Source organism: Struthio camelus, chromosome 1 (genome assembly GCF_040807025.1).
Source record: "Struthio camelus isolate bStrCam1 chromosome 1, bStrCam1.hap1, whole genome shotgun sequence".
NCBI classification, from domain to species: Eukaryota; Metazoa; Chordata; class Aves; order Struthioniformes; family Struthionidae; genus Struthio; species Struthio camelus.
Genome location: NC_090942.1, coordinates 56,473,034 through 56,500,576, shown reverse-complemented (window position 1 = coordinate 56,500,576; position 27,543 = coordinate 56,473,034). Strand labels below are relative to the sequence as shown.

Below are 27,543 nucleotides of genomic sequence, written 5' to 3'. Positions count from 1 at the left end.
CCTCTAGACTTCATTCCTACCTGGCATCCAATTCTGGGTAGAAACCACCTATATACTGTATTCTGGAAGGTGGCTCAATTCAGTTTACATAAAGGATTTTCTTTGGAAAGCTTTTACCACCACCACGTGGCTGATACAGTGACTGCAGCCCACCAAGTACCTAACTAATAGGAAGTTCAAAAAACAGCAAGGACCAGTTTACCCTGACAGTAAGGTTGGGAGAAGTGTTCATGGATTTTAGAGCCCATGCTACATACCTAAACAAAGAGCATGCAACTAGTGTAAATACGATACATTTTATTAACTTAGAATTCAAAAACACACCATTAATTTGCATTAAGAATAAGGCATGAATTACTGCTGACAAGAACCTATCAGTTAAGGTATTCATATGCAGCATATGCCCAACTTGCAAGAGATGCCATGTGTTTTTTGAATGCTGTTATAGTAAGATTCGCCACGTTCCATCTCTGACCAGCCCCAGAGCACAGAACTCCAGCACTAACAATGCTGGAGGGACAAACGTAGCTCCTGGAGCTGAAATGCCCTATTTGCAGAAGATTGAAAGAGAAAAGCTATTTCATGGCTCTTTACTTTGAAAAATGGAGACTTATTTCCATTAGTGGCTGCACGTTTCTCCTTCTCTGCCCCACCCGTCCAGGTGATAACCCATTATGTGCAGCAATACTCTCAGTTACAGGCCTCTTTACCTCTTCATTTCTTGACTCAGAGACAGTTTGACTTCTCTGGAGGACTCTTCCTTGTCTACAGGGACTGACTTGCAGCAGAATAGTCTGCAGCTGTCCAGATCATGAGCAAAGACTCGGGTTGGTTGTTATCCTGGGTCTGAGAGAGGGAACTTTCTTCTTTAAAGTGCTAAGTTACCTTATTTAGTCCCTTCCACCTTGACTAGGTATCAGGCAGCCCTTCACTGGGCAGATGCTACCACAGCTGGATCATTAACTGCCAATTGCTGAATATCTAGAAGCTGCAGGACAGCCTTCCTGACACATTATTCTCTTGGTGAGGAGACAGCAAGTTTGGACTAATACAAAACCTCACTGCCAAGGTGCCGTATTTCAGGTCAAAGGATGTGGAAGTGTGGTGTCTCATTTCTAGTAGTTTTGGGCCACCGAAACTCAGATACCCAACCACGACATGCAGCATTTTGGACAGTGGCCTGTTCTTTTGATGTTATTTCAGCAAAAGATGTAGCTCATGGCCACTGGCAAACTGGGTAAAATGTAAAGTTCAGCATAAAATGAGATTCAGATGTAATAATGGGTTCATCAGGTCAAGCTATCCTCCCTTCAACACCCCTGCCTTATCCACTGAACAGGAATAAAGCTTTTCTTGATAGATTAGTAACGAGGAACAGCTCTGGATGAGCGGTCATAAGACAGGCAAAAAGGCTTCCTAAAGCGTTTCCAGCTTGAACGCCTGGAAGTGAAGAACTAATGAACCTGACTGAATTCTCACAATGCAAAGTTATTCATCAGCAGAGTTCCTCATCAGCGAGCCAAAGGACAAGGCAGAAACCCCCGGTATGTGACCAGCACAGATCTGCAACATCCGGAGAAGTCTCTGAGCAGTAGCAACTCGTATGCCTTCCAACTGAAAACAAAAATGGAGAAATTATTTAACAATTTAAAACAAAAACAAAAAACAGTGCACAGCTGTTATACAAGGAAAAACTGGCAGCATTAAAACGAGCATTAAATATGTTTTAGGACTGCTAGATACAGACACACCCCCAGAACAGGATAATTTACTCAATGTTAGAGGAGGAGTACAGTTACACCAGCTGAAGACCCTAAGAAAGTTTTGGGTGCCCAACCTCGCTGATTTGCTGAGAGGGAGGGGCAAACAAAAGGACCGCCAAAGGCACAACAACTATCTGCTGGTGAGGGAAGAGGTCCCTCAGTGTGGTATGATGAGTACATGGAAAAGTGAACTGTGCTACCCTCAGTGACACGCTCTCCCTCCAGCTTTTCAAACTGAATGGTAACTGAGAAGAACGGCGTATCAGATTGTAAAACAGTCTGTGAAGCATGAAAGTCTGGGTAACAGGAAGTGCTGCGTGCAGAGCGTGAAAAAGAATCACATGACAGACAACAGCTCAGGGGCTCCCAGGAAGAAGAGAGAATGCTTCAGGGAGCAAATGTACCAAGGCTTTGCGACATGTCAAGGAAGTCTTTGCTGAATTAGGACGGCTCGGCTTTCTGAGACTTTAAAGTAGCACAGGAAGTTGCAATCAACCTAGAATACTCATTTCAAGGACAGCCAGACTCCCATACCCGTACTATTCTTGTAGAAAAAATATGGCCTCTGGCACTTACACATGATAGTAGCATATGTACATGTATTATCACTACTGTAATGATCTTACTAAGGATCAGAGAGCGGGGGAGTCTACAAATTCCTTCAGACATCAAGTATGCATCTTACCTCCAGCTCACAGTATAGCACAGGACTACAGTAGACTTCTCCCAGTTTCCAGATGGCATTCATCTCTACGCTGCAGTAATTCACCCTACCAACTGCAGAAAAGGTTTTTTCCACATTACAAGCCCCATAATCAACATTTGGTGAAGAAAAGTACCAGGAAACTCCACATCCACAAAATGACCCAGGGCTAATTTTGAGAGCATCATATTTGGTAAAGCAACAGTGAGCAGTACAAACCGAATGGTACAAGATTAGCACTGGGCGTTAGCACAGAAGTTTCTCATAATATGAACAGCAGGAATAGCATCACCACATTAATGAGTACCGTGCTGTTGTTAATATTTTGGATAAGGGATCCATACAATGTCAGCAGGGGCAAAATCTTCCACTCATCCATTAATCAGAAGCCCTCCTGTCTCATGTAGTATCACAGGCTGCTCCTATCTCCAGAACTTTGCCCCATCATGAGAGTCACAGCACAAGGCAATGCTGAGACTCCTTCCTTTCCCACTCCAGAAAAAGCCCTCCTATCACCCTGAAATTCCAGGGATATGGCAGCTCTGTTCCAACACAGAGCAGCGTAGGCTGGTCCCTCCACTTGCTCAGAGCTGAAGCTGGGAGGCTATGCAGATAAGCACCCTCTCTGCTCAGGAGCAAGGGAGAAAAAAAAAACATTAGAGGCACAATGGGACCAGACAGCACGCAGCAGGGATATCAGTCACATATTAAAAATATACTTAATAGTTTAGTAGCTTCTCCATTTGGATTCATTTTATTACCACAGCATCATATGCTCCTCACTGCTAAGTGAGACTATCATTAAGATAGATCTGCAAGAGCAGACAGAACAGACTTCTGCAGTGCCACAGAAAAATCAATAACACAATTCATATTTAGAGAATCAGGGACAGAGAAGAACGGTCTGACTGGAAGTGAGCAAGAAACATGCTTTTTAGACTTGTAGTTAAAAAATAATAAAAAACAGGTCAGTTGAGTTCAGCTATAATTTAAACAAAGCTTTTGACAAAGCTTCTGTTCTGTTTTGTTTCAAGTTACCAACAAGCTACTGCCCTGTTTTAAGGAAAGCAACAGCGAGTTGTGCTGCTGAGAGACAAAGAAGAGGGCAGATGCCATACTTACCCCCAGTGACAAGGAAGCATACTTTCCCCAGGAAGAAGCTGGCATCCACATGAGCTAACGAAGCTTCGATATTCTTCAAGCTGTCAGAAAAGCACAGACAATCGAGTTGGACAAGGAGGTAGAACTACTGCAGCACAAGGACAAAGGGAATAACTTTCAAAAGTCCAAATAGAAAGCCAGTGATGCTAAAATCTGCTAATCTGTGAGCTGACAGAATTACGCTTTATATGAAAAGCATGGCAGCAGAGACCTCTGTAATACCCACAGCTGTTGAAGAATCCAGAAAACATCCTTTCTACCCCAGACTCAACAGTTAGACTAGTTTGAACAGTGTCCTCTAAGATTTGCAGACACGAAGCATCCAAGCTCATTAAGATCCAATGAGACTTCAGCACTACTTAGGCTCTTTCAAAAGAGCTAACCCACACATTTCTGCAGCACCATCTGTGCTGTAAGTATGCAGCTGGGCCTATCACTTTGGCAAATGAAAGCCCGAGATCATCAGTCACAAGCTAAATAAGTAACAAAATACTGACTTTTGTCCCCTGGCAAGTCTTTGTTCATAGGGACAAAAATAAGTTCTCTACAAAGATAAGCACAAGATGAGAGAAGAAGGACTGATTCCCGGAGACTTCCTTTTCTCCAAAGAGACATCTGCAGTGCTGATCCCACTCGGCCAGCAGAGCCAATGAAGTGCCAACAGAGACGCAGTGACTGGCTGATTATTAGGTAGTACTGCCTAGCACACGTCAGCCATCCGCATACTACAGAACTTAAGAGCACCACCATCATTTCCACCTCATTTTACAGGCAGTATCTTTCCAAATCTCAGCTCATATCACTCCATATCTGGATCCTGAAAGAAATTCTGCCTTCTCTGCTATGGCAACTTAATGCACAGTAGCCACGTTCACAATCCTACCTAATCCATTCTTTGAGGCTGGATAACCACTGCATATATCACTGAGCTGTTCTACTACAGCATATCTTGGGTTTGAAGTCCAGTATTCAATGTTTCTGACACAATAAAAATGCAGATTTAGCCATCAATCCCAAAAAGGATATCAGCTTCCCCATCACAGTTCTGCCCTTCTTTTACCTGTATTTGCTCTTGATGTCAATCATAAATGCAATCAGATCTATCCTGGGCCGAAGGTGATCTCTCTCTGAAGGTAAGGGGAGGGATGTTGCAAGGTGACTGAAAAATAAATTTGTAAGTTCACCCAAATAGCTTTGCAAGGCAGTATCCACTTAACCATTGCAGTTCAAAAGCAGATTCAGTGCCAGCTACTTATGAAATACCTAGGCACTAAAGAGCCACTGTGATTCATTAAGTGCTATCCTCCTATCCCCCTTAAGCCTATTCATAGTCGTCGTCAGCCACACTTGATGCTTGCTAGTCTAAGATGCTTATAATAGGAAGCTTAACAAGACTCATACACAGAAAAATTTTCTGCCCGCAGGTCTGTACGGAAATCACTTTATTTAATTTGTTAGAAGAGACCCTTCTAACAAAATTAACCCCAATGCTTTACTGGTATATTTCTCTACCAAATTTCAGTTAAAATCTGTCAGTGCTTTCCCATCAGGTTCCAGAGATCCTGAGCATACACTCACACAGAAGAAGCTACCTCCCTAGGTAACCACATTGCAGAAAGTTGTTTCTTATTCAAAAAAGAAAAAAAAAAACTTAAACCAGAAATTTGTCACCAGTATAGCTTTACAGATGAAGCTATAGCTCAGAAGGAGTTTATTGGTTCTGTTATTATACCATTACACCCCTTTTTTTTCCCCCCTTCACTGTCTCAGGAGTTAGTAGGTTAGTTCAGGTGTCGTGAACTAAATCTATACTGCAGTAAAGCCACTACTGGCACAGCTGCTGGGAGGACAATTACAGAGTTGGTTATTTTTACCCTTCTTCCCACTGAAGGGAAAGGCCTGTTTAGCACATAGCTTGGGCCTTCCACAAGGAAGGATGTTACCAAGGCCACGCTTTGCTAGCATCAGCAAGTAGCTGGCTGTATTTTGGAACAAAAGAATGAACAAAGATGTTTTATATCTTCAAGCATTTATTTACATATACACCTTATCATACCTCAGATCAAGGGAGCATGAGATGACCACAAGTTCTAGATTCTTAACTAAATTTTTAAATGAACTCCATATTTAGATTTGCAGTATAGGTGTCTGCCAGTCTCTAAATAAAGGTGTTTTCTTTCCTACAAATATGGAAGATATCGTTTAACAAAAACATTTTGAAATTAACATAAGATATGAGTTAATTGTGCTTGGAAGATACATTGCAACACAAATCAGCTTAAAAATTTCAAGAGAGATTTAGTGAGAAGCTGTGGTGAAAATATCAGATCTCCCTGTTTAAAAAGGGGGGGGGGGGGCGAGAGAGAGCGAGAGAGAAAAATCCATGAATTGGAATTCTACTATATTCAAATTAACATCCTTAGATTATGTCAGGAGTCTGCAGACCATTCACATTGATGTTATAGACACCACATTAGTTTGTAATGTGCATAATCCTAAACCAATACAGTGGAAAAAGAACTGTCACGGACATCTGTTCCCCTAGTGATTCTAGGGCAGGAACTTTCCTCCTGACACAATCACTCTGTTGTGCGAGCATAAGCTTCAGTGCCTTTGAACTACCTAGCTGGAGTACCAGTAGCCACCTAGTTATAGCACTTCAGAGTGCAGCAATGGCTGCAGTATTAGCATAGAAAATTGAGTGATTAATTTACTATCAATCAGCACAAGTCTCATGCTATGATCAGAGAGGTGCAGATAGTCAAACTAGCTAGTGAAACATTAGTTTAGGTTTGCCTTTACTGCACAGTCTAGGACTACAGCAAAATAACATAAACACCTTCTGAAAATCTGACTAAACTCATTTGCTCTTGGTAAGAGAGCTGTCAAGGTTATTATCTAGTAAAAAGTTCATTAGGCAAGCTTTTAGACAGGACTCATCATGCAGCTGAAGTCCAAATTCCAAACACATCTTAACAGCTTGAGGAAAAGTATATGTATGCATACAAACCAGAGTCCGGCTAAGAATAGCACTAGAAGTAATGGACATCTTTCAAGAAAACTTGATTGGTTCCAAGTAGTTGCAGGAATTTTACTTGTCTCAATTTTCTGTGGATGTTTAATCCCTACATATGCCTGCCTGCCAAACAAAACCCTGCGCAAAGCTGTGCTCTTATTGTACCCTTACACTTTATTAATCAAACAGCTGTGCAACATGCAAAGGCCAATGGTATGTGCCCACTAAACAAGAATAATAAGTGACAATTATTTCCACCCTCGCTTCTAATCAGATCCAAATTGCTTTTCCTGAAGAAAGAACAGTTTGTCTTTCGTAGATGATGGATACATCTGTGCAATACTGTACTCTGGTGTTCACAAAAGCAAGCTCTGTCTTTGAAAGGAACACACTTTAGTTACCTTAGCTGCAACTACTACCACTTGGCTAGAAGCTGCATTGATACGCAAATTTCTTATCTGCACTTCAGAAGCAGAAACTGGTGGATCATCATCACCTCCTCTGCTTACGTTCCACCTCCTACACAAGATGACAGCAGTACCTGTACGGTCTACTTATGGGCACGTGCCCGGATGTGAAGCTGAAGGCGGACAGGGCATGGGAACCTCTGGCAGCGGGGCAGGCCCACAGAGCCCTGGCAACACTTGCCTGCCTGCCTGCCTGCCTCCCTCCCCTAGGACTCACATACTGATCTTGAAGTTTTTCTTCTCTTTGAGAATCGCCTCTGCGAGCTTCTGCTGCAAACTCTCATCCGAACCCACCAGCTGCTCGGCGAGACGGAAAAAAACAAAACAAATAAACAAAAAAGCACCATTAGACACTGCCCCAAGAAGGGCCCAGCTCCGAGCAGCCACCGCCGCAGAGGGGCAGCACCCAGGAGAGCCCGGGAGGGCGGGGGGGGGGGGCAGCACTGCGGGGCTCCCCCCCCCCCACCGGGGCCGCCTCGGCGCCCCCACGTGACTCGGGCGCTGAGCCCCGCCCCTCCGGGAACCGGTTGTTTGGGGGAGGGGGGGGGAACCAGCGCCGCCGGTGCCGTTGCAGCGCGGCCGGCGGCGAGTGCGGGGGCGGCGGTCCCGGGAGGGGGGGGTGAGGGAGGAGAAGGCGGCGGCGGCCCGGTCCCGCCAGACCTACCAAGACAGCGGCGGAGTTGAGCGCCGGCAGCTTGTCGAAGGGCCTCACCACCGCCATCGCCGCGCGAGGCAGCGCCGCGATTCAAACCGCCGCCGCCGCGTCCTGCGTCACCCCGACGTAGCGCATCGAGGCGGGCGGGGGGGGGGGAGGCGGGGCGCCTCCCTTTGCGCGTGCGCAGAGGGCTGCCCCACCTCTCCCACCCCGGGGTTGGGGCGCTCAGTGCGCATGCGCCGGGGCGCTGCCCGGCGGGCGGGGCCCACGGCGGGACCCTCGGGTGTGAAGCTCTTTCCGCTGCCTGTTTAGGTGCACTGCGCTGTTAGCTTCCCCTCGCCCGATCTGGCTCCGGCACCGTCTCTTCGTTTCCTCTTGGCGTTTCTGGTGCTTTCTGCTTGCAGGCCTCTCAGGCGTCGCCCTTTGCGGGGATGCGGCCTGTCTCCGATGAGCTTCCAGCGTCTGGGCCAAGCCCCGCGAGTGCCCCAGGGACTGACAGGCGTCCTTTCCTGGGCTGGGTGATGGGGGATTTGGCTTTTGCCTCCCTGCAGCCACGAGGGAGCAGATCCTCCCACCGCGCTGCCTGCATGGATGTGAAAGCGCGGCGGCTCTTTACTCCTCCAAGAAGAAGCAGTTGGAGCTGGGCCTGCGTCCCGGGTCCTACACGATTTACGTGTTACGATGTGTAACACGTCTTTACGTGTGTTACGATGCCCTGCCGTAGTTTCCTTGTCTCTCTGGAGCCCTCTCTGTACTGCCGCTGGGTCTTTTGCATTGCCCAGAAACATATTCCTGTGTCACCTGAACAACGGGATCAGGTGTTCAGCTTGCTGTCAACCTGAACAACAAGCCTGTCACCTGAACAACGAGCTCAGCTTCTCCAGCCTTTGGTTGATCCCCCAGCTAAGCTAGGACATTCTTCAGAAAACCCCGTCCATCTTTTTGCTTGCATCCCTCCTCCCCAAACTTCACTGTCAGCCTTACTTGATTCACGTGTCTTCTTAAAAATGCGTGTATGTGGGTTTTTTTTTTTCCTGCTATATTTGGATTCTTTCCCATGCCCTGACCCCTTAGTTTGCAGGAGTGGAAATGGGCTCTCACAGGCTTCTGTTCACATGCCAGCCCAGCACTCCTTAGCGGAAGCTGAGGAGAGCTAATTCCTACCATCTCCACTGTGCTGCAGCAACCATATGTATATTCCCTGAAATGTCTATATTTATAGCAATAGCTATATAAATTATGCATTAGGATGAGGAAGTAAAAAGCTTATTCAGACCACCAACCTCATTTCCAAGCAGCACAGAATCACTTGCCGTGTTGTTTAAGTATTGGTTACAAGCCTAGTGCGAGGCATAATGAAGCCTGCATAATCACTAAATTTGTTAAAAAAAAAAAAAAATCTATTCCAAATTATCTCTGTGCTTTGTGCTTATGCTGATCACCTCGGTGGCCTTTGGCACATCACCTAGTATCTCCATGCCATGTAGCAACGAGTTCAGGGACCTTGCTTCAGTGCTCTGGGTTGTGCATGCTAAATCATCCTGTGCTAGCTTTGGAAGGACGCTCCAGCAGCCCTGATCTCAATCCTACTCACTCCTACCCGTCCGGCTGTCTTCCCCCAGACTCTCCTGTCCATCCCTGCCTGCCTCTTTCCAGCCTGGCACTCCTCTGCTCATGGTCCCAGTGTTACGGGCAGGAAGCAGTTCATGCCAAGGCACTGCAGAGAAGCAACTTTACAGATGTACGTTGAGCCACTACCACGCCGTACAATGAGAGCAGAGCGGGAGGAGACGACATGTGGTGATCAAAAGCCCTTGGAGGGCCAGTTTCCCTTGCTGACCCGCAGTCTGTCTCGCTGCGTCCCTTGCTGTGTGCCTTTGCCACAGGTTGTGGGCTCGGCTGCTGGCTTGGGCTCGCTCTCCCCGCACCTTTCACCAGGGCTCCTCCAAGGGGCAGAGGATGTGCAAAGGGGAGAAAGGAGGCTGCAGGGTGAGGTTGCCAACAAAGACATCTCCCCCCCTCCGTCGAGTGCTGGAGAGGGGAGGCGGAGGAGGGGAGAGGTGGGGTTTAATATAAGCTGACATCATATGGCTGAGATGTCTTTTTTTGATCTTGACAAAGGCAGACGGTGCAGCTCATTGCCATCATTAGACAAATTACAGGTGAAGCAGAAGAGATCACAGGATATTTCTGGTTGTTGTTGTGTTCAGCTGGGGGAAGGGAGGACGAATCCAGGGCAGACATGTCCTAAAAATGAGAGGCAGAGAGAAGCGTTAAATAACAGGAGCCAGCTCCCTGGGTGGGGGGAACGCAGAGAGCAATTGGGACAACGCTCTTTTCGAGCTGCTGAGGGTGTGGAAACTTGCTAAAAGCTGCAGCGCAGGCCTATTGAGATGATTCTTCTCTCTCTCCCCTTATCCTTCTCCCCCTTCCCAGCTCTCTGGCCCCACGGAAGGACTGGGATTGCTGCAGCCAGATGAGATCGTGATCTGCGTGGGGACATGCTTTCTGTCCCCTCTGTCACTGCAGGCAGTCCCAGCTCCCTCCATTGGCGACAACGGGGTCTGCTTGTGGTTCAGTGAGTCAAGTGCAGATGAGCTCACACTGATCCCACAGTTATTTCCATGTCCACCACAGACATTTTACTTAGCTTTTGGCTGCGGAGTCCAAGCAGGCGCTCCGACAGCACTGTGGATCCCAGCTGCAGAGAAACCGCAGCCCCTGGGTGGGCGGGGGAAGGAGCAACGCTGTCTCTGAGGCTCTCCGCTCTCATTTATCAATCCCCGTTTTTGTCCAGCCTTGACAGATGTCCCTCAGCAAGGGCTGAACCCTGCCTTCCCGTGGGCGGCAGAAGTTCTTGCTGCTCATTCCTCCAAGTCTTTCACCTTTACTGCATCCTTGCACAGCGGGGGACCCCTCTGCCTTAGCCCCCTTAGTAAGGAAGGACCTGTGGGTGTGTGGCCTGTCCCAGGGTGACTTGGAGGGGGCTGTGATGGCTCAACAGTCCTCACCTGAAAGTCGAGGTCTTTGGCACAGTTGGTTTCCTCCTGAGAGGCAAAACAGTTGCATGACAGTTGCCACAATGAACTGCACCATGCAGATGCCGTTTGCTTTTATTCCCTTTTCAAACACAGGCAGGCAGGCAAGCACCACAGGGGGATAAAAACCCTGCAAACCGAGCTCTGGTCCATGGGGAAGGAGAGATGAGAACATGTGCCGTTGCCTTGCAGCCTCTGTGAGCTAAGAAAGGGGGGTAAAGCATATCTAAAGCCAAAGGGTAGGATTTAAAAACTGCTTTTCCTGGTAGAGATGATGGCATAAGGAGGTGGAGACTCAGGCTGGCAACATGCCTGAGGTTCTGGATTTAAAACTTGTCAAGGAGAGGAGGGGAGAGAGATGAGGCGCGGTTAGTGCTGGCGACCCAGCTGTATTTCACAAATCACTGCATGGCTGTGTCAGGTTGTTTCAGTTTGCAAGGCGGGAATAACAAATCCTTCTCTGCTTCTGAGTGGCACACTAAAGCTGAAGCAGGTGTTTAAATGCACTTTTCCTAAGGGCGGACAGAAGAGGCTACAGTAGTACATGATATTGAAAAGGTAGTTCCTGATTTTACTCTGTGGGCCATTGTACATCACGCTGGTAGCACAAACCACTCCAAAAATGGGTATAAGTGTAATGTAGCTGACATGAAGATGCTCCGAGGCTGCCGATTAGGGCAATTAATGTGAGTGAAACTTGGGCCTGGTCATCACTGGGGCTCCCTGGGAACGGTGCAGTCACACCTGGAGACAGGGCAGCACTGGCCAGTGCAAGAGAAATTGAACAGCACACCTTGCCCTGCCACGTCCTTGGCTAATTTGCTGTATACTTCATCCAGTGTATTGCTGAATGAATCTCAGGGTATTTTCTCTCTGATTTCTCTCTTGGTTCTCCCTCCAGCCAGAGGAGCTGTGGAAACAGGCTCTGGAGATGGCATCGAGAGAAGGGCTGACACTTGCCAGCCAGGCAGTGGTCCCCGTCATCTCAGCACGCTCTTTCCAAACCTCCCTACGAAAGAAGCATTTGCGTGGCTTCCTCACAGCCCTGCTCAGTGCTTGCTTTGTGAGATCTCACTTGACCACAAGCAGCTGACTCAGGGTAGACCTCTCAGCAGTGCTGCTCTGCGTGGGAAGCACAGGGACTATGAAGTCACGCTTATTTGATTGCACTCATTCCCTCACTAATAGGCAAAACGATATAATTTGCAGCAAGTGCAACTTATTAAGGAAACTAATGACATTTCCACTTTTGTTGCTGGACTTCATTTTCCTTTGGTGAAGGCCTGCCATAGCAAACTTTTGACCCAAAGGAAATCACTTTTTCCGTTATACTCTTTAATTTAGCTAACCATCTACATTTCCTTAGCTGTTTGAACAACTCAACCAAGCTTCTCAAATGGGTTTCTGTATTTGAAACTGCAAAAGCACCCAGAAGGCAGGTCTTCACTACTGGAATATCTGACTGATGTTCTGACATGCATCCAAAGGGCTTTCTGTGTCCTGCGACTCCCTCATCTCCAACAGCAGACCAAGGAAGCATTTCTGTGAATCTTCCTGGAGTGTCCTCTGTTGTTGGCCTTGAGGCAAGGCTAGTTTGATAATGGCTCTCTTCTCCTATGTCCCTACCTAACTTTGGGGAGTTCTTGGGAGCACTGTTATACTGTGAAAATCTTACCGATGACGGGAGTAACAGAGACAGAGGGTGTAGTCAGTGGGACCTGTGCTATGAGCAAAAGGGGTCCGTTTTGATTACAAGGCTAGCTTAAAAAAAATCCCTGAGCTGCAAAGATTGAGAGCAATACCGTGATATGCAGGTGGACTCACATGCAGTAGGGCACATTCTGGACATCTGAGAAGATGCTGATGCAAGCTTAAAGGACGCTAAAGAACAAGGAGGAAACTGAAGCATGGGGCTGCAGGTAGCTCTGGATCCACTGCAGCCAGGAATGACTGGTTCGTGCAACCCAGCCAAATCCACGTGCATGTTTGCTGCTGAGTCTGGGCAAGGTGGAAGTAGGCAAGGTGGTGTCCAGGTGCCTGGAGTTGGCCTGGATAGAAGGAGGGGAAGGGCACATGCTGTCCATCCCCGATACACTCCATCCTTGACCGATCCTGGCTGCTCCGTCCATACCTGGGGCCTGGCTCTACATGCTTCAGTTATTTGCATTTGCATGAGTCTCTGACTAATCCCCAGTTACTTGGCACGGCCTTGCCTACTTTCACCTTGCTCCGGCTCCATCCCCGGTCTTGCTTGTGAACACGTCTGCAGTGTGACTGCAGGCCCTTGGCTCTGCATCACTTTCCCTCAGCTCCTACTGGTGTTAATGTCACTGAACCGGGAAAGGACGTTGCTGTCAAAGAAGCAGAAGGTGTTATGGTTAAAAAATGCTGCTGCTGCCCAAGACACCACCATCTAGCGCACAGTTTACCATCACCTCATTCTGGTTCAATATTTGAAACATAGGATTTACATACGGGGAAAAACTTGAATAGTGGACTCAGCCGGGCTTGGGATTAACCTGAACTCAGAAGAGCTGCTGCCCCAGCATATTTTTTTGTGTCATTCATATGGTCATTTATTGGCACCTTAAATGCAAGAAACGTGCCTGAGGTTTCCCGGCCATCTCCTTCTCCATCCAGAGCTGATAAGGGTTTCTCTGATAAGGTTTTAAGGGTTTCTCTTCTGGCTGGGTGGCCCTGTTGCACCACCCCATGCTGAGCACCTACAGAAGCTCTGGATGGCTGCCCTGTCTCCAAGCACCCTGCGTTCACCTTCACAGTGCAAGCAAATTTGTAGCTGCAGGGAGGTATGGAGGAAGACCAAGGCTTTAGCCTTGGGCAGGCCTCCTCCAGGTGGTTTACATGTGCACAGCAGTGCAGGGGCTTCCTCAGAGCACAACTGCAGTGGGCTGGAAGCACCCCAGCACTGCTGGGCTATTTGTTTAGGCACCAAATGGGACAGTATTTGGCACATATTTATGTCCGGAAAACGCTGAGTGGCATGTGGCAGCCTTGTTCTTAGTGAAAGCTGAACTCCAGCTGAAGCATTTCTGTGCTGTTGAACTGTACGTGGCACGTTGATGCCTGGTGCCATGTCACTGCTGCAGCTCCCATTGGAAACCAAATGATCTGACAGCACCTGAGAGCCCCGACGCATGCGGCAAACTGCTGTTGCTGGTGGTGCACCACCGATGCACCACCATGCCCTCCTGCCAGCTCCAGGGTGACAGCACTAATGCTTGTGTGGCAGGGAAGCACGCCAGGGAAAAACTAACCCAGTGAGACAAAAGATATTGCTGGTTCTGAGGTTTTGACTGCAGGAGCAGCATGCAAGCATTAAGCCCAAACTCAAATCTGCTCAAACCAGTGGAGAAATTATAGAGTGTTGGGCTCTCCCTCCTTCTGGTGTCTCCCCTGTGGTAGCAGTGACCTACGAGGAGAGCAGGGGACAGTTGGCTGCGGGATCTTAACGCATTTTGGTGTAATGACCCAAGTGGATCCGGGTGGCCTGCAGGTCCGGCACCTACCGGTTTTCTGGAGGGCTGGAAGGGCTGTCTGGCTTCATCACTGCAAAACCATGGTCTGCCTTTCCCTGCTGGGCAGCAGCACGCGATGCTCAGCAGCAGCCGTCTCTCGGATTCTGCTGTCACAGCACAGTGAGGAGCTGTCACCCTCCGCAGCTCTCTGAAATGGCCCCAAAATGATATTTGCTCCTGTCATTTTTGTCACATTTGTTAGATACCCGGAAAGTGATTTCATTTCCCCTTCTCAAATGTACTGTGTCTTTGTCTGCCTTAGGATTTGCTCTGGAAACGTGATATGCTTTCAACATATATTTTTTTATCTGCTTGGTTTTTGCTTTGTCCAAACCATATATTTCTCTCCTAGTATGGTCAAAATTATGAGGCTTGTGTTTTCCGCCCTCTAGAATGGGATTAGCGAAGCAATAACCATGGTGATGGTCAAGGTGGGTATCAAGGTTGACTTCTGTGAAGTTAAAATTAAGCACAATTGCAGGCCCTTCTCTCTGGAGATACACAGCAATCTCCCGGACTGCCCATTTTTTTGGGGAGCAATCCAAGAAGCAGTTAACTAATCCTAGTGGATCTGATCCCGCACAGATATCCTGGGCTATCACAAGCATATTCTTAATGTTTTTAAGCTATTACAAAGTTGTATTAAGCAGAAGGGAGCTGAGGAAGACAACAGGAATATGAGAGGGAAATCATGTAGCACCCCAGTCAGCTCTCATAGCTCTCAGCACAGTGCTGTCTCTGTGCCAGTGAATTAAAGACGGGCACGGGCTAGACAACAAACTGCTTTGGGATATTACCTTTCACTTTTTTCAGCAGCTGTAGCCAAGAGGAGCACATGGACTCTCTTGCAGTCCACAGGTTTGTTTAGGGAGTGGGTTAACCCTTTTGTGGCTGAAATGCAATTTTCTACAAAACCAAACCTTGCTCTTCTTGGCTCCCGAGACACAGGTGTGTAGCTGGCACAAACGTGGCTCCAGGCTAGGACAGTTGTGCAGATTTTATAGGCCCTGCAACCCTTCCAAGCCCCCCCTGCCATGTGCCTTATAGGGCTATAGGTGTCAGTGAATAAGCAGGGAGGGCTGGGCTGCTGGCAGGAGAGCAGCAAGCTCTCTGGGCTGGAGCTGGTCGGTTGATTGATTTGGTTAAAATGTGTCTGTGTTAAATGACTTTTGAGTCACGGTGAAAATTTTCCCTATGTACAAAAAACAAAAAGCAATTGGGTTGTTCCCATTTCTGTACTACTGAAAAGCTGAAGCAGAAAATGTTTGAACACGACTGTCATCAGTAGCAATTGTGGAGCCAGGTTTTGATTCTGTAAACAAAGTATTTCACTGAAAGCAAAAGTATTACTTCAAAAAATAACATTTTTCTGTTTTCTCTTTTGAGATCTTCCGGTCAAAACGCACCTGGAAATCGCTGGAGCCTTAAAATCCTGTAAAGCTCCATCAGCCCCAGCTGATACATTTCTGCATCCTCCTTCTCCATCCCCGTGCCCTATCCTTGCCCTCTCGGCGAGCTCTCAAGCCCTCCCACCCTCCAGGGAGCAGTGCCCGCCACCTCCTCTTTCCATGCTCAGCCTGTTAAATCACGCCTGCTTTTTCTCTTTGGAAGAAAAAGTCGTTTCTGATAGTCTAAAATCCTTTCCAGCTTGGCGGCTCGGTTGGGGCTGAGCCCCTTGCCCCCGCGCCGCGGTGCCGGAGGAAGGAGAGCATCGCTCCGCCGGGCTCCCCGCGGCTCTCGTTGGGTACCAGCTGGTTGCCATAACGACTGCTGCGAAAATGCCTCCCCCTGCGCAGGGATGCAATTGGTCGGAAATGGTCCCTCCTTCGGGGGTGACGGGGGCACCCTGGGGAGGCCGGGGGGGGGGGTGCTGAGGCCGGTGGGGAGATGATGGGGGAATGAGGCAGCGCGCCCCGCCGCGCGCCATCCCTGCGCGCTCCCACCAGCCACCACCGGCCCTCCCGCCCCGCTCCTGTCGCTTTTCGCTGTCGCCCTGGCTCTCCCAGAACCGGCTCCCTTCGCCCTGGCACCAGCACGGGAGGGAAAACTGCTCGCTGGGAAACAAGCCTGACTCATCCGAGCCAGGCCCTGGCAGATGCTGGCAGGAGCAGCCTCATCTCACCACCCCGGGAAGGAGGTAGGTGGCACGTTGCAGGGCAGGCAGCGGGTGTTCCTTCGGGTGCACGGATGGGGCTGCGCCAGGGTCCGTCCTAGCCATCGGCAGCGCCTTGCCCCAAGCTGCAAGTTCCCCTGGGGTGCCCGGTCCTGGCACGATCTTCCATGGTTGGGATAAGCCCGTTGTCGGTGCATGGGTTGGGGTCTAGTACTGGAAAAATCAGGCTGATCCTTGTTTGTGCTCCTGACTGTGCACGCAGCGGGTTTTTGTGCCCAAAGTCACCTGTGTCCTGGCACTGTGTGGGCACGATTTCTGCTGCGCTCACCCCGTGCCCGGGTCCCCACTGCATGTCTGTGTCGCTTGCAAACTCCCTTTCCCTGCTCCTGGCCTCCTGCCGAGCCGATTCTGCCCGGTCACTTGCAGAGCGCACCCAGGGGTGTCTGTCACACGTGCACCCCCAACATCTCAGGGGGCAGCAGCGATCGGCAAAAAGGTCCTGGGGTGGCATTTGCAGGGGAGTGGCTGGAGGGACACGTGGAGCGTGTGTTTAAAAAGGACCAGTCACCTTACCCCTAAGAGGTGCTGTCTCAGCTGGAATACCAGGGACTTTGTTTTTATCTTTGGGAGGGCACGGTGGTCCCACTGCCCAAAGGGGCCCTGAGAACGAGCAGGCCGGCAAGGGTTAAGGCACCTTGCATATCTGCAGGGCTGCTCCCGGAAAGCCGACACCTTCCCAAATTCAACTCCCTCTTTTCAGCATTTGCAGTCAAAACCTGCCCACCTACCTGACAAGAGCAAGCGCTTTGCGGTGTTGGCTCTGCAGAGGCTGCGGGGGCTCAGACCCACCGACCCCGCCGCTCGGCTTGGCCACAGCGAGCCTCCTTTGGCAGGGTGCTGGGACGGGCGGGCGATGGGGGACGTGGGGCGAGGTGCGGGTGGCGGAGCAAGCAGGCTGAGGAGTAGCTCGCTGGCAAGGGCTGTTTTTTTCTCCTGGCAAGTTATTTACTGGAGGAACGAAGGGACAGGAACGAAGAGGTAGGAGCACTGCCGAGACTGTCTCTTCGCTCCCAGCCGAGTGGTGGCTGATGCTGAGCAGTCTGGAGCAGGCATCTGCCTCCTTGCTTGCGTTCGGGACGAGTAGGATCCTGGCTAAAGGGAGGCGTCAATCAGCGAGAGAAAGACAGCAAAAATCCTCTAGGACTTGGCGATGGTAACAGCAGCGCTCGAGGTAGGCAAAACGATGATTGCTAAAAGCAGAAAAGAACATGGTACGAGGAACCAAAACACACTAGTGTCTCCTCTGTCACACAAGGAGAACAGATAAAATCCAACACCTGTGCCACTAAGTGGGGCGAAATCAGTTTTTTGTCCACTTCTGGCAGTTTCTTGCTTATCTCAGCAAGAATTCCTTCTAGTTTCAGATCTAACCCTGTGACAGAAGATGTTATTTATAGAGTAGAAATGAATGTCCTGTTCATTCTTGTGCTTCCTGCTGATAGCCTTTGTGCTAGCAGGCGAGGACAGGGACACTCGCTGCAGGAGGCATTCAGCAGATAAATGCTTCGGGGCAGATTTGAATCAATTGGTTGCGCTGGAATTTAAAAAAAAAAAAAAAAGCCCAGCAAGCTCTGTGCAAAATCAGTTAATGTGGTACCAAACTAACCAGTACTTACTGCGTCACAGAAATCAGAGTGAGAAATAACTTGCCAGGTAATGTGTTCATTCCCGCACTCCGCCAGCAGGGATGCGTGCAGGAATTTATCTTCCTGAACGGGGGCCATGGGACAAAATAAATGGAAGGGGAAGATGCCACATCCCGGTATCACCAGGCACAGCTTATGTCAGGAGGCGTTTGTTTCCAGAGCACGTGCGATGTGATCAGCGTGAGAAACCGCAGCAGCAGGAACGGGGGAGGCGTCCCCAGGACTGGCCTGGGACAGAGACGGGCAGCAGTGGCTGGGAAGCCGGTGCCCAGCTCTCCCCAGTCCTGCCTTAACCGGCCCCTGCACAGGAGGGCAGGAACAAGCGGTTACTAGCAGCATGGTGGCTCGAGGGACCATCACGTGTGACAGCTTTAAGGTGTCTTGAAAAGCGAGGGCTCAGCTCTGCCTGCACTGAAGTCAAGGGGCATTTCATCACCAGCACCCCGGGGCAAGTGGGTTTCAAAAACGCACTTTAAGTATTGCATTTTGTGCCCCCGCGCTGATCCCTTCACTGCCTGCCCAGCTTTCCCAAGCCTGAGTGTTCCTGGTTTTATTCACCCAAGCCTGTGACAAGCTACATGCTCACCGTGCCAGATCCAGGAGGGGCTTGGGCAAGAGCAGTCCCCCTTGGGGAGGGCATGGGCTGCACTTGCTTGGGGGGTGCTTTTGGAGCCCCTTTTCTGCCCTTGCCTGATCCACCCGCTGGTGAGTGTTTCAGCAAGAGCGGCACCTGGGAGTCAGAAAACTTGGGCACTGCTGCGGGTTGCAACATAGATATTCGCTAGGGCCTTGGCGCCTCTTTACTAGGCGTCAGTTTGCTTTGAAAGGGATAGTGATGCTCCCTCCTTTCCAGGGAAGGGGTTGAGGGGTGGGCGTGAATACGGGGCCATTACCAACAGCCCGGAGTCAGGGTGTACACCTGAGCCCGAGTCAGCATGGGGTGAAGATGGGGCAGGGTGCTGGCAGGCTGTTGGGCTGGGACCACTTTGCTCCTTGTCCACCCCCACCAGGAAGCTTCAGTCCTGATGGCTGGAGATATTTGATCCTTCCTTCTCGCTTGTTTTTAACAGCAGTGGTGACGGCACGGTGGGCTGGGTCGATGGTGAATGTGTTGTTTTGTGTTTCCCAGGGCAGCGCTGTGCTGGAACAGGAACGCCGCACGTGGGTCACAAGGGGTTTCTGGTGAGGCAGTCTGGCTGCCCCAGGTGAGTCACCTCTGGACCTAGTGGGTGACATGGGGTTTAAACCTAAGCTCTGTTCAAACGTACTGCAGCTGGCAAGCAATCGCAAACTGGAGACCTGGGTCAAAACGATCAAAAAGCAGAAGTCATAAGCGCTGTGGATGGTGATATGTTCTGCTTATAAACCCAGCCGTCTTGGGATCCCTTGGGAAAACGGTGAGAGAACAGGACAGGCAAGGCAAAAATCAGTAGTGAACGAAGAACTAGCTGCAAGATCCCCGAACCAGGGTAAAAATTGACCCTAAATAAGGATACAGCAAGGTAGAGCTCAGCACTGAGCTAGGCTGTCTCAGACTGTGGATTCAAAGGGGTCATGAAGCACCAGAGAAAGTGTCAGCGGCAGCAGCAGCTGAGTTTCTCCAAAGTGGGAGATGCGAAGCAGCTGTATTTACTAGCTGCAGGAGCTTGGCTTAGGCAGGCATCTGTTCCCTACCTTTCGCTGCTGGCAGCAGAGCTGGGGGAGTGGGTGTTTGCACTGCTAGCCAGCAATGCTAGTGGGTTCACACTCCTCTGCTGTGGAGGAGCAGGACTGCCGCTCATTTAAGAGGTCCCACACAATGATGAGCCAAAAGGGAATTGCCCTCTCCAGCAGGCCGAGGTGCATTAGAGGGTAACTGAGCACCAGCTGGGATGCAGCAGGACTGTGAGTTGGGGTGCAATGAGGCTCGACACTGCTTAGGGGAGGGACTTGGCATGGTGAAGCCCGGTGGAGCTAGTTTGGGTGCTCCCGCTACACGAGCTTTCTCCTCTTTTCTCTGGCAGCCATGCCTCACTTCTTGGATTGGTTCGTGCCTGTGTATCTGATGATCTCCATTCTCATCCTGGTGGGCTTTGGAGCATGCATTTACTACTTCGAGCCAGGACTCCAGGAAGCCCATAAGTGGCGAACACAGAGGCCAATCATGGAACGGGACTTGCGGAAGACGCTGATGATTCGGGATAACCTTGCCTTTGGGGTGCCTGAGGTCTAATATGCAGCCCACAAGGGGTGTGCTCTGGGTGCTGAATCCAGAGGAGCCTCTCGTGGGTGGGTGGACATCTACAGGCCTTGGTCAGGATGACAGGTCTCCCATGTGCAAGTGGGGCGGATTGTCACTTTGTTCTTTGCTGATACAGCTCTCTTACCGTTCACCTTTCTTTCCCTTCACTCCTTAGGCGATGTTTGTGTGGCACTGCAGACTCAGGGCTTTCCACCTGCCCATAGCCCTTTACCCAGCAAAGGACTTTTGCACCTCCCATGGCTGGGAGTGATGAATCACTAAAACGAAAGGTCTGTTGTTATTCACTGTTGAGTTTGAGCTGCCATGCATCTTGACCTGACCTTCACAAAGAAAGGTCTCTGCAGGGGTACTGGGCTTCCAAGAGGATATACAGCCTTTTACTCCTAGTTGGTGGGTTAAATCTAACCTGGTCTGCTTAAGTCAGAGAGGTGTTTTTGGTGAAATGAATTCGGTGGCTTTCAGCCCAGTTCTTTGCTTCAGCTGAGCTCTTCACAACAATCACCCTTGGCAATGTGTTGGTAAGCTTGCTGAAGCTCTGTGCAGAGGGGCCAAGGACTGACCAAGCCCTGGAGACTGAATGCCTTTTTCCCTGCTAAAAGTGCACTGCTTTTTTGTGTCTGTTTTGGAGATGGAGAGTTTCAGAGTTTGGAGCTCTCAGTCTAGCATTTTCATTAAGTACAACGTTCACATTAAGATCTTTACTGAAGAGGTTTGTCCAAGTCCTGTGCCGAGCAGAGAATATTCTGCACTGCTCCATGAAGGGAGATTTAGCTCATAAGCCTCTGCCAGATTTAGCTCATAAGCCTCTTCTGGTCCACCATGAGGCACTTGATCTTCTGCTCCTCTCTGCAACTGCAGGAAATGCGATACTTTTCTATGAATTGATTTGCACTTGTTCGATTCTCTGCATCCCAGAGTCATATTGTGTGAATCCCTGGAGCAGTGGGTGCCACTCTCCCTTCACTCTCATCCTCACTGAAAGCTGTGAAACATTCCTTGACCCCCCTTTCCCTGCATGTCTCTGGGAAGGGACACTGAACCATTCAGTGAAATGGGCCAGTCGCACTGCTTGTGTTTTCTGGACTCAAGTTGTATAATGTGGTTCTTGCACAAAATCCTGTGTTTATATACAGTATTTGCACTTTCTGCACTCCCCTTGGGCTGATCTGCTACCAAAGCACTGTAAGAAGATGAGAAGCTGCAAGTAACTGGAGCATGTGCACCTTTCCCCTCCCTGCCGGTGGTGTGCAATGCCCAGGGTCAAGTTAAGCCTTGGGGGAGCTCTGAACCCATGACAGGAGGTTTTGTCGAGAGCCAAGTCTGGCTCTTGTTGATGCATATCATGCTGACGTGTCACTGTTGTATACTGTGCCCCTGCCTTCACCTCCGTAGGACGCTGTAATGAGCCGTTGCTGGCCCAGCCAGTGTGAAAGTACATGGTGCTGCTCTCCTGTGCCATCCACAGCACCCTGGTCACAGCGCTCACTTTTCCTCCCACCCAAAAAACACTCTTTGGATATGCAAGCTACATCGGTGATAGCTGTCAGCGCTCTGGCCAGTGGGGTCCTATGTGCCCCGCTCGCGCACATCTTGGAGGATGTCAGCCGGCTGCCATGACCCCATGTGCATGTGTCCAAGCATCCCATGGTGCCGCATGCACATGCTGGTATCAGGACGATCCATGTCCCCAGGCTGCTCCCAGGGCACCAGCTCTGTGCCATAGCCTGCAACAGCTCCTTTGGGCAGCAGGAGTCCCTCAGTCCAGCTGTGGAAATAGGCTCCTTCCGTCACAGCTCCCAGATGGGGTCATGTCGCTCAGCCTCCAAGATGAGAGTTCGGGAGCATGCAATGACGCTTCTTTGAAACTGTCAGCAGAGGTTTTCTCCTCCACTCCTGAGGGGAGGAGGAGACTGCACTAGGCTCATTTAACTGAGTGATGTGCCATTGGTAATTCTCTGAGGATGAAGTTAATTTTTAGCTGTAAGTGTTTTGACTCAGGAGGTCGGGGCATCTTGTAAATAGCCTAGGTCTTTCTGGGGCTTTTCATCCACCCAGATTGCAACAATATTTATTACCAATTCCTTTCACAACAAAACTAGTGGGAGCTTTCTAGCTCTGTTTGAGCCAGAGGGCAAGTCAGGAGTCCCTCCATTCAGCCAAAAGCAGAGATCTTGATGCAAGTGCCCTGAACTGGAGAGTCTCGCCCAGCAGGGAAATGAAATGAGCGGGATGACTCTTGTGCTGAAAGTTACACTTGCTCAAGTGAGCACAGGTGCAGCCTGAAACAGGTACATCCCAGGCGTTTTTGTGCCTTGGTGAATTGGGTCTGTGGAAGGGAAATACCGCAGGGCTGCACTGCATGGTGACAGATACTGTCCCCAGCTGCATCGATCATCTCTCCTGCCCTCCAGCACAATATAGCCATCGTCTTCAAGTGTCAGCTTGGATACCTGCTTCCTATCATTGCTGGCAGCTAGGACTGCAATGCAAACGGACCCCAGCTGGAATAACAGGGTAGCAATAAAAACCTTTGTACTAGAGATCAGAGGCTCAGTGAGGCTGGGGACAGGCTAAACCGTCCCTGTGCAACAAGGTTGCCTGCTGAACAGGTTTATGGTAAGGAAATCCCTCTCACGCATGTAGGTCTTTCTGGCATTTGCAGTTTGATCTCTTGTTAGGAGATGGTTGCCATAGCTGGGCACCTCCCAGTCATTCTCGCCCCAAAAAAGTGCTGGTTGCTGGTTCAACTACTTGCTTACAAAATGGTTAGACTGTATCTTCAGAAAGGACTCTCTCAACCCCACAAATGAACCTTCCTCCACCCCAGCAGCATGGCTTCTCTGACCCCAGATAGACATGGATGGGCAGGATGAAAAAGGCCAGGGTCGAAGGGTGTGTTATAGCCAGGACCTGCCTGGGGTTTGGAGCTGGTCACTGCGGTCTCCACCAGCACAAGTTACTTTGCCATTTCACCTTCTGCAAACCCACTTTCACCTGTTGAGTCAAAAGAGAAGTCGAAAAACCACCAACATGGAAAAAACAAAAGGTGTGCCGTGCCTGCTGCCGCGGGTCTGCACCATGCATGGCAGCGCCCCGGCGCCCAGCCAGCCCCACTCTCAGTGAGCTGGCAGGTGGGGTTGCCATGGGGCTTCCCACAGGTCCACCAACTCTTGCCGGCTGCTTGGCGCCTCGTTCCTGCTCTACATTGCCCACTGCGTGCAGTCTTGCCTGTTTTCATCTCCTCTGTGCCCAGGATTCGCCGTAGAAAACTGAACAAAAAGAAGGCGAGTTCAGCCGTTGCACTTGCTTTTGCCTTTTTATTCAGTTTTCTATGGAGAATCCTGGGTTCTGAATACCTCACAAGGGAAACAAGGAGAGCACCAGTGCTTTTGGTCCTGAGGGCTTGGCAGGGCGGACCACTGGAGATGACCCTGCCAGGGAAAAGGGAGGACTGAGACCTGGTCTCGTGAGTATCTGTTGCCTTTGACATCCCCAATACCTCTTTGTTCATCTGCCTGATATCCCATCCTCACCCCAAGAGCTAAGGAAGGAACAGGCACAAGTTTCAAGGTCTGCTGGATATTTTGCAAACTATTTGTTTAGGTTCTCTCGCTTATATTTCACTCTCTTTAGCCCTGATGCAATTGGTATCAAGTCAGGTATTTTTCACGGCTACAAGTACTTTATTGTCAATAGTGTCAAGGCCTCCACTATGAAATAAAAGCGTGTAACACACCACATTTTCCACTGCTCTGTTTTCATTATGTTCCCCCTCTGTTTTGTTTCATTTTTGCCTCCCTCTGGCTTAAGACAGCCAGCAAGGACTAGTTTGTTAGTTAGATTCCCTTTAAAGTAGGATAGTTCTTTATCCGAGTGGTTTCTCTGCTGGGTGTACTGACGGGTTATCTGGGAATAATTAAGCGAAAGGAAAACACTGACTGAAAACTGAGACTGTTTCTTCACTGTGATATCCGTGCAGCTATAAAGACTCTCTCAAGGGAGAGTGAAATAGTCTCAGATACTGAATTAAACTGGATGAAGCATTAGAGAAGATACTTAGTGCTGGAAGCACTGAACAGCATCAGATTGGTCTTTTCCACCTTTCCTTTCTCTTTTTCTTAAAAGAAACACAGAAATTACACAGCCCTGAGCCCTTCTGTAAGCACAACACTTCCCACCGGGCTCTCAGCCCAGCCTTTAGTCCCCTGGAAGATTTGTCATGGCCAGAGGGCTGACAGGAAAGCGGCCTCCCGCACAAGGGGTCAAGTGTGTCCGAACACCCGGCTACCCTCTGAGGGCTGAGCGGGGGCCTGGAGGAGAGGGCAAAGCTGGGGACAATATGCCAGCCCTGCAAGGGGGTTTCTTGATGGAGCCAGCATGTGATTTATGGGGTGGTGGTTACCTCCTTCCACCCCAGACAGGCTGTTGTAACCAGCAGGACGATGCAGTCAAAACGCTTACAGGTCCCCATGGCTGCAGAAACTACCGACCCAACCACTCCTATGGCTGCGTACATCAGCTGTGTAAGAGATCAGGCGCTGAAATAACAGATATTTTTCTCCTCTTGCTTGCCATGTGCTGCCAGCGGGCCAGAGCAATACACTGCTCTGTGTGTGGCAGTGTCTGCCAGGAAAACGGCCAGCAGCAAGGCTGGGATCCCCTCTATGTCATCGGTGTGGTCCCCGCGTTCAGCCAGGGCCACCGGACGGCATGTGAGCATTACTATGCCGTGTTGCCTTTGCCTTCCTCTCCGTCTCTCCCGGCATCTCTGCTGCTGCTGGTCCGCTTGCATGTAAGCAGTGATGGGACTTTATATACCTAGGTTGTATTTTTTCTCAAAAGAAAATTTTGAAAGGTGAAACTCCCAGTGCCCCCCATTCCCCTGGTATGCCCACAAGCGCGGTCACCCCTGTGACGCCGCTCTGCTGGTGGGCAGCTTAGGGCTGGTCCCAGGCCAGCGTGGCACCTTCCTCTGCCCACCGCAGGACCGAGAGATGCCGAGTCAGCCGGTTGCCGTCTCCTTCACAGCCAGAGCTGCGTTAATGCCCCCAAGGACCCCGAGGATGGTCTCCCCAGGGGAGAGGTGACTCCTCTCCCCCAGGACAAGCGTCCTCCTGGGAGACCCCTCAGCTTCGGACATGCTGAAACTTTTCACAGGAAGCTTTTGGCTTTTGGAACTTTCCCAATTTTTCGGAAAGAAAAACAAAAGCATTGATATTGCAATGGTTGTTTTTTTTCACTTTCTCCCCCATCTCTGTCTTTTTGTCCCGTTTGCCAATGAGCGATGCTTTGGCTCGTCCCTCCCACCAAAACACACGCGTTCTTTTCCTTTCCTGCTTCGTTATTGTGTTGCTCTTCAACAGCTCTTTTTTATTATGATGAAGGTACAGAGTAACACACTGACTGCTTGCGATGGATGCCCTTTTAACCCTGGAAATGGCCAAATACTAGCGGAATTAAAAAGCAACCATAACAATAGAGAAGCAAAAGAAAATCAGAATAAACCAAAAGGGCATAAACCTGGGCAAACACCTGAAAAGTGAACATTGACTTCCTCGGTGGGGGCACAATTTGTTGAACTGGAATCTGTAATTTAAAATAAAACAAAAAAAGGGGAGGGGGAGGGAAAATATTTCAAAAATTCAGTGTTTTTTTTTTTTTTTAAACGCAGTCATTTTCTCGAGAGCAGTGGTTTCTCGAGGTGGTTCTGCGGTGACGTAGGTGGGTCTGAAAACATCCAGGCGGCGTTTTTCCCGCCAGCGGCGCGGGAGCCGGATAAGGGGGGAACGGGGGCTGCCGGCACGGGGTGGCCCCGCGGCTCGGCCGGTTCCTCCGGGCTGTGGGGAGCCGTGGGGCGGCCGCCGCCGTCGGGCCGGGAATGCGCTGGCGCGGGGCAGCGGCGGCGGCGGCGGGGCAGGAATGGCTGCAATGCGAGGAGCTCGGCCTTTTCGGGGCCCGCCACAAGCGGCTCATTGTTGCAGCCGGAGGCGGCTTTCGCTCGTCCCCGGCCGGCCGGGGCTCGCCTGGAAATATCTACTGAAAGGCCATCGCTGTCTTGCCGGTCATTCACGTTGGCCCGTGCCCCCGGGTCCCTGGCCCTTGTTTTCTCCTGGCGCTGCTTGAGAGCTGCCTTTCATGCCCTGCCCACTCCTCCGGCCTCGCCGTCCTCCCCCTGCCCGCCCCGAGCGTCGCCCTCTCCAACAAAGCTGGGAAAACCTCCTACGAGGACGAGGGGCCGGGAGGCCGCGGCGGCCGGAGGGAGGGATGGAGGGCAGGCAGGGCCGGGAGCCCGCCTGCACGCGCCCTCACCGGGGGGCCGCGCTGCGCCCGCTTTTCGGCACCAGGTAAGGCCTCGGCCCCCCTTCGGTTGGGCCAGCATCTTCCCAACGGGTTGCGGGTGGGACCTCCTGGGGTCCGGGGTTGCCCTGCTTTGGGCACCACGGGCCTAGGTTTGGCCGTTTGGGCCGTGAGCGCCGGCAGGCGGGGGGCTGGCGGCGGCCCCCGTGAGGCTGAACGCACCCTTCCCGCTTGTTCTTCCAGGCCGGGCCGTGGCTGCCGGCGCCCGGGATGGACGAGGACTTCGCCCCGGCCCCTCACCGCAGGCATCTCCCCACCCCGGGCTCCTCCTCCGGCCCCAGCCGCATCCCGGGGCTCGCTGCCCGCCCCGCGGCCGGTGGGGGGCCGGCGTCCCTCGGCCCGCCGCCCCCGCCCAGGGAAATCGCCCCCGAGGCTCTGCCCTCGGGCTCTGCCCCGCCGGCTGCCCTCGCCAAGGGCCGCGGGGGCGCCCGGCCCGGCACCGCCGAGCCGAGCCCCGTCCCCCCGGCCTCCAGGCCCCCGCCGCGGGCTGCGGCCAACGGCCCGGCGCTGACCAAACGCAGCTCCCTCTTGGTGACCCTCCGCCGCAGCGCCTGGGCGACCCCCCGGGACCGGCAGCGCCTCGCGGCCGGCCGGGAAGTGCCGATCCCTGGCGAGATGGCGGCAGCGGGGCCGCGGCCCCAGCCCTTCCCCGCCTTGGCCCCCTCGCCCCGCCGGCCGCCCCTGGGTGGTGGAGAAAGGCCGGCCGGGGCCGAGGGGCCGAGCGGTGCCCCGCCGCCCCGGGGGGAGACGCCCGTGGCAGTGCTTCGCCCGCACCCCGACACCCAG

At 51.2% G+C, this 27,543-nt stretch overlaps 1 protein-coding gene and 2 long non-coding RNA genes across 4 annotated transcripts; 1 reads left to right on the top strand and 2 right to left on the bottom strand.

Annotated features, from left to right (window-relative positions):
• Positions 1 to 282: 282 nt before the first annotated feature.
• CENPM (centromere protein M) lies at positions 283 to 7,914 on the bottom strand. 2 transcript variants are annotated; one of them, XM_068940730.1, is made up of 6 exons: positions 7,775 to 7,914; positions 7,328 to 7,407; positions 4,688 to 4,786; positions 3,589 to 3,668; positions 2,449 to 2,540; positions 283 to 1,614 (listed from the first exon to the last, which is right to left on the bottom strand). In XM_068940730.1, the coding sequence occupies exons 1-6, from the start codon at positions 7,829 to 7,831 to the stop codon at positions 1,489 to 1,491; spliced, it is 534 nt and encodes a 177-aa protein (XP_068796831.1). In that variant the 5' UTR covers positions 7,832 to 7,914; the 3' UTR covers positions 283 to 1,488. The 2 variants fall into 2 exon arrangements, with proteins under 2 accessions (XP_068796831.1, XP_068796837.1); XM_068940736.1 differs by lacking the exon at positions 4,688 to 4,786.
• Positions 7,915 to 8,821: 907 nt separating this feature from the next.
• LOC138066902 (uncharacterized) lies at positions 8,822 to 19,278 on the bottom strand. Its single transcript, XR_011140592.1, has 3 exons — positions 17,241 to 19,278; positions 14,331 to 14,487; positions 8,822 to 10,012 (listed from the first exon to the last, which is right to left on the bottom strand). It is a non-coding gene; the product is annotated as an uncharacterized lncRNA (long non-coding RNA).
• On the top strand, positions 16,184 to 20,173 carry LOC104137910 (uncharacterized). Its single transcript, XR_692839.2, has 3 exons — positions 16,184 to 16,476; positions 19,288 to 19,363; positions 20,162 to 20,173. It is a non-coding gene; the product is annotated as an uncharacterized lncRNA (long non-coding RNA).
• The last annotated feature ends 7,370 nt before the right edge of the window (positions 20,174 to 27,543 follow it).